Below are 6,859 nucleotides of genomic sequence, written 5' to 3' on the forward strand. Positions count from 1 at the left end.
GACAATAGTTATTTAAATCTTTAAATAAGGTAGTTCATATTATTTGTTTAAAAATCATAAACTTTTATTTACCACCTTTAAATGCGGTTATGATAATTTTCTTTTTTTATGATAAAAACGTTTTCGTTAATTCAAAAATAATTACGTCAAATGATCACGTTTTGCTAATAATGATAATCTAGTCTTATCTGACTGAAAAGCGTGTACAATTTAACATTTGGTTACTTTGGAAATCATAAAAGAATAAAATGAAAAAAAAAACTTATTTCGTTTTATGATTTGTTTTTTAAACCAAAATTTTGACACCCACAATCCAAACGATATCAAAGTTTTTATAACTTGTGATATTTTGTTTACGTATGTACATTGAAGCCGGTTTAATCAAGTTTTTGTCAAAGACCTTTTGAATCATAAGTTTACACGATGTTAAGGGGAAAAATATGAAAAAAATATTTTTTGTTTTCCTCAGATAAGAATGGATCAATGTTAGACAAATGTTTGTAGATTTATTCTTTTTATAAATATGTCAAAATTATGTCAAATTTCTTAATTACTTGTGTAAATTGAATGACTTAACTTTTTCTTATAATTACCCGTAGTTAAGTTAATTAATGTTGCTGCTGCTATGTTGTTCTTAAAATGTTATAGCAAAAAGCTATAGTGAGTAAGAAAAATAAATAAATATAAATAAACAAAAATTAAAATTTTATTTAAGTATTTTTTTTTTTTGTCTTATTTTACAACTATTTTGTTTTCATTTTTAATTGCCATTGACCGTCAAGACGTTTTGTCGGTAGAATATAAAAAGTTTATATCTTTTAATGTCATTTCCTTTTATTTGTTGTAGTTTTTTTTTGTTCTACTATAACTAACTACTATGTATATTTATGTATGTATATGTATCTATAAAGAAAATGTAACTAGGTTGAAATTTACCCTCGAACAATTTAACATCGAGACATAACTAGACAAAGTTCGAGGAGTGTAGTTAAAGAGATTTTTTGCTTCTTCTATAGATTGTATTTATTTGAATTAAACTATAAAGTAGTAACAAAAACTAAGACAAATGACGGTCATTCTGGTTTAGTGATATAGTGTAGTTTAATTTAATACACTAATTTTACTAGATATTTATTTGTTAGTAAATATGTTTTTATTAGGGGGGGGGGGAGGCTTTTCTTGTGATTATCGCTTAATGTACTAAACAGATATAAACTATTTCGATTAAGTAAAAAGTTTACATGGACCTATTCCGGAATATATTTTTCCAAAACTTCAAATATTTTATATTACATTTCAAAACTAGATTTTTTCTGGGATTAAAATAACAACCCCCTAATGAATTTATTACTTATTATACCCTACACCACTTAAATTGTAACGCACAATAAAGTATACCAATCGGCTCAGAATTATTTTCTGTGTCGATTTTGCTATATCCGTTCGCCCGTTTGTCCATCTGTCTGTCCGTCCGTCCGTCAGTCTGTCTATCTATTTATCTATCTATCTATCTATCTATCTATCTATCTATCTATCTATCTATCTATCTATCTATCTATCTATCCATCCATTTATCTATCTATCTACCTATCCATCTATCTATCTATCTATCTATCTATCTATCTATCTATCTATCTATCTGTCTATCTGTCTATCTGTCTATCTGTCTATCTGTCTGTCTGTCTGTCCATGTAAATCATGTATTATATGGTCGTCCTTGCCCGACTATAATTTCTTAATTCTTTTGTTTAATGATTTCTTCATATGTGTGAAGAAAATTTGTTCATGATTGTCAGTTAATGTAATTTATATAGAACATTCCCATAATATTTGTAAGTAAACTTTAGGATTTATAGAGAGAATCTTCCCAATAGAAAAAATTTGCTAAATTTTTGTAGTTACTTTACGCAAAAAGTATCAATCTATTTCTTTAAGCAAAATTTGAAAACACAACACGAAATCTCCAGTTCCACAGTTCAATGACTTGTCCTTTCACCAATACATTTGATTAACATAATTTCTTTTTTAAATTTGTTTTTTTTTTTTTTAATTCTGTCTTTTGGTAGTCTTTCTCATAAAATTGCCATTTAAATCATATCATACTATATCTAACATTGAAAATGTGAAATAAATCTAATTCATCACATCTTAAGTATATAATGAATCTGTTATTTTGTATTTGTATGTCGTTTATTTGTCTTGTAATTTTCGCCATTTTTTTTTATTTTCATTTTAATCAAAACAATAAACTTTTTTTATTAGGGTAGTACTTTTTTTAATATTAGTCTATATTTAATACAACATATCGGTCTGATGGACTAACAAGTGTTTTTAACATTCTACAGTCCAAACGGTAAAAGATATTATAGTTTGCTCACAATAGTCTAGACAATAGTCAAGACCATACACAAAGTGGACTTCATATAAGACTGTAGTACAGTACTATACACTATAGCACAGACTATTGTCCACACTATAGACTAGCATATGGTTCAGACTATTCACTAGACTATGATGCTAACTATAGACTTGGATAAAACAGACTATAGTATAGACTACAGTTCAGATCGGAGATTAAATTATAGTCCAGATTACAGACTATAGTCCCGGCTATAGAAAATGTTACATTTCAGTCGGTTTTTTAGATTGTAGTTCTAAATATAGATTAGACTATAGTCCAGACAATAGACTAGAATATAATTCAAACTATGGACTACACTATAGTCTAGATTTTAAACTACAATATGGGTCAGACTAGACTAAAGTCCAGAGTATATACTAGATATATAGTCCATACTACATACTAAGCTATGGTTACTTTTATAGACTACACTATAGTCCAGTCTATAAACTAAACTATAGTCCAGAATAAAAACTACACTATATAACTAGACTATGGATATGAATATAGACTGTAGTCCTGATTATGACTTATACAAGTGTTAAGACTAAAAGTAGACCCTAGTCAAGGCTACAGACTGGACTATAGACTAGACATAGAGTAGGCTTAGAATAGCCCGAACTATACAGTCCAAACTATAGGCCAGACTATACCATAGTCCTGACTATGATCCAGACTAGTTTTCAGACTAAAAACTAAACTATAGTCCAGGCTACAGACAACATTATAGTTTAGATTATATACTGGACTATAGGCTAGACTATAGTCCTGCTTTTAGGCTAGACTAAAATATAAGCTATAGCATAAACTAAAGTCCAAACTATAGCATGGACTAATGTTTGGACTATAGAAGATTACATAGACTAAATTATATTCCAAACTATAGACTAGACTATAGCCCCAACTATAAGCTATACTATGATCACTCCAGTCAGTACTATAAAGTAAACTATATTCAGGACTATAGTCAATACTACATATTAAATTAAATCCCAAACGTTATAGGCATAATGATAGCCTAAACTAAAATCAGTGCTATAGATTGACTATATCCCATGCTTTGAAATGTAAACAGAAATCTAGAATATATACTCGAGACTATAGTTCAGTCTATAATCTAAACTATTGACTTAACTACAGTCTAGATAATAGAATAGACTAAAGAACATGCTATAGACTATTTTCAGTATGACAGTCAAACTTAATTACTACATTTTTTTAAGCTAGAGATTGAAATCGATATAATTTCTCTCAGTGTATTTCATGTAGCTTATTATATTGCATGAGTTTTCTTTTAATCTACCCACAACTGTGACTAAAATATTGTCTTTAATATTGTACCATCATTTGCTGCTGCAGCATATACATATGTATGCACATATACATATATGTAGTTAGTGTTTGTCCCGAGAGTGTCCAGTGAATTTGACAGTGACTCTGAATTTATATTCATTAGTTAAAGATGAAAATATATATAAATACATACTACGTATGAGACATAAACCATAATATACAAACATTTCATCTAATTTGAAGTCATTTAGTTTTGTTTAGAATATTACTAAGCATACATGTGATTTAACTAAATGTTTGATTTTGTTTTTTTTCTTAGCTGCTGCTACCAGTATTTAAGTAAATTTCAAAATATCATTGTATTTTAATATTCATTTCATTGTCATTTTGATAATTTATTACATATACAATGTGTTTTGTTACTTTAGGAAACTGTCAATTAGTATGTTTTAAAATATACAAGAAGAATTTAAATTTAAGTTGTAAAAATAATTTTAAATAATAATTTGTTTAAAAATTAGAGAAAAAAAAATTATGTTTAAATGAGTTTCAAGTAAATTCTTCTGAAATTACACATATCAACTAAATCGAACTTTTTGCGTACGTTTTAAATAAAAATTTAGAATTCCTATGTATTTTTATAGTCTATAGTCTTGACTACAGACTGGTCTATAGACTTGACTACAGACAGGTCTATAGTCTTGACTATATACTGGTCTACAGTCTTGACTTTAGAATGATATATAGTCTTGACTATAGACTGATCTATAGTCTTGACTATAGACTGATTTATAGTCTTGACTATAGACCGATCTAAGTATACTTTTGACTATAGACTCATGTATAGTCTTGACTATAGACTGATATATAGTCTTGACTATAGACTGATATATAGTCTTGATTATAGACTGATGTATAGTCTTGACTATAGTCTGATGTATAGTCTTGACTTTAGACTGATATATAGTCTTAACTATAGACTGATCTATAGTCTTGACTATAGACTGATCTATAGTCTTGACTATAGACTGAACTATAGTCATGACTATAGACTGATCTATAGTCTTGACTATAGACTGATCTATAGTCTTGACTATAGCCTGATCTATAGTCTTGACTTTAGACTTATCTATAGTCTTGACTACAGACTGGTCTTTAGACTTGACTATATACTGGTCTACAGTCTTGACTTTAGAATGATGACTGTAGACTGATCTGTAGTCTTGACTATAGACTATAGTCAAGACTATAGACTGATATATAGTCCTGACTATAGACTGATATATAGTATTGACTATAGACTGATCTATAGTCTTGACTATAGACTGATCTATAGTCTTGACTATAGACTGATCTATAGTCTTGACTATAGACTGATCTATAGTCTTGACTATAGACTGATCTATAGTCTTGACTATAGACTGATCTATAGTCTTAACTATAGACTGATCTATAGTCTTGACTATAGACTGATCTATAGTCTTGACTCTAGACTGATCTATAGTCTTGACTATAGCCTGATCTATAGTATTATATTTAGACTTAGCTATAGTCTTGACTATAGACTGATCTATATTTTTGGCTATATCCGATGTATAGCCTTGACTACATACTGATGTATAGTATTGACTATAGACTGATGTATAGTCTTGACTATAGACTGATGTATATTCTTGACTATAGACTGATCTATAGTCTTGACTATAGAGTGATCTATAGCCTTGACTATAGAGTGATCTATATAGCCTTGACTATAGACTGATCTACAGTCTTGACTATAGACTGATATATAGTCTTGACTATAGACTGATCTAAAGTCATGTTTATAGACTGACCTTGACTATATACTGTTGTATTGTCCTGTCTATACTCTTAACTAAACAGACTGGTCTATAGTCTTGGATATGGACTCGTATATATAGTATTGGATACAGACTCTTAACAAAGTTTTAATAGTGACGCTAGGAATTCAATAAAAACGCATAATGAAAATCTCCTATCAGACCTTAAAATTAATGAAATTTTGTTAAAAACTATATTAAACTTAAAACAAAAATTAAGGTTTTAAAAATTTTAAATAAATAAAATTTAAATTTATAAAACTTTAAGATAATTTTTTCCTTACTCCCTAAAAACTTTACCCAATATTCAAAAAACATGAACTAAAAATGTCACTTACCTCCATACATAACAAACAGCGTAATTTTTAACATAATCAAATTCGGATTTATACCGCGACGTATACAAAATTCATCGAATTTTGAAGTTGGCGGCATATAAACCGTATCCGTAGCAACTTCTTCGCCGCCCATTTTGATGGAAGATTAAATCTCTATTCACACTTGTTAATTATTAACGAAAATTTCAATCTCTGTTTACACTTGCAAAAAAAATTTATGATTTTATTTTGCTGTAATATTTTTATAGATTTTAAATTACTTCTTTTTTTAATAACAAGAGATCTTTAGCAGCGAAAAAAAATTAATTTAATATAAAAATCACACTAAAAGTTTGTTGATTGTGAGGCCTGACATAAATGAAAATTAATTGTAATTTTATTTGAATTTGACGTTTGTATTATTGTATATATTTTTTTTTTTGATCTAACAATAGTTCCACTACAGATACAGATCACGAGCAGGCGGCGGAGATGACGTTAAAGTTTAGACACTTTCGAATAAAATAAAATTTTAAGATTTTTCTTCTTATTCTTTCGGATTACTTAAATCACACTTGAAATTAAATGTCTGTTATTTTATTTTTTTCGAATTTAATTCAATTTGATTTAAATGATAATTTCATCATATATTTTTCTGCTTCTTTTTGTATTTTATATTATTATTATTTTTTTTATTTGTGTATATTAGAGATCTCTGTGTTTAACTTAGTTTTAGATTTTTTTTTACATCACTTTTGATTATGAAAAAAATACAGGGGCTTTTTCCAATTTTTTTTATTAAATTTTAGATTTCTTTGTATTTTTTTAGATTTATTTGAAGTTCGTTTTAGTATTTAATACAATAGATTAATTAAAATCTTTGATTTCTTTACAATTCCACGGGTATAGAATGGTATTGAAACATGGTTTTTGTTAATTTTTTTGAATTTTTCATTTCTCTTTTGTTATGGAAAATAAAAAACAAAATATGGAATTATTTTAAAATT

At 27.7% G+C, this 6,859-nt stretch overlaps 1 protein-coding gene across 1 annotated transcript in view; it reads right to left on the minus strand.

The window, feature by feature from the left end:
• The window catches only part of LOC124419343, a 23,395-nt gene extending 17,389 nt beyond the window's left edge, over positions 1-6,006 (minus strand). Inside the window, exon 1 of the mRNA XM_046948307.1 lies at positions 5,874-6,006. Within this exon, the coding sequence (XP_046804263.1) occupies positions 5,874-6,006 (133 nt within the window). The remainder of the gene's footprint in view (positions 1-5,873) is intronic.
• Positions 6,007-6,859: the final 853 nt, after the last annotated feature.

The sequence above is a fragment of the Lucilia cuprina genome, chromosome 2, assembly GCF_022045245.1.
Source record: "Lucilia cuprina isolate Lc7/37 chromosome 2, ASM2204524v1, whole genome shotgun sequence".
Classification (NCBI taxonomy): domain Eukaryota; kingdom Metazoa; phylum Arthropoda; class Insecta; order Diptera; family Calliphoridae; genus Lucilia; species Lucilia cuprina.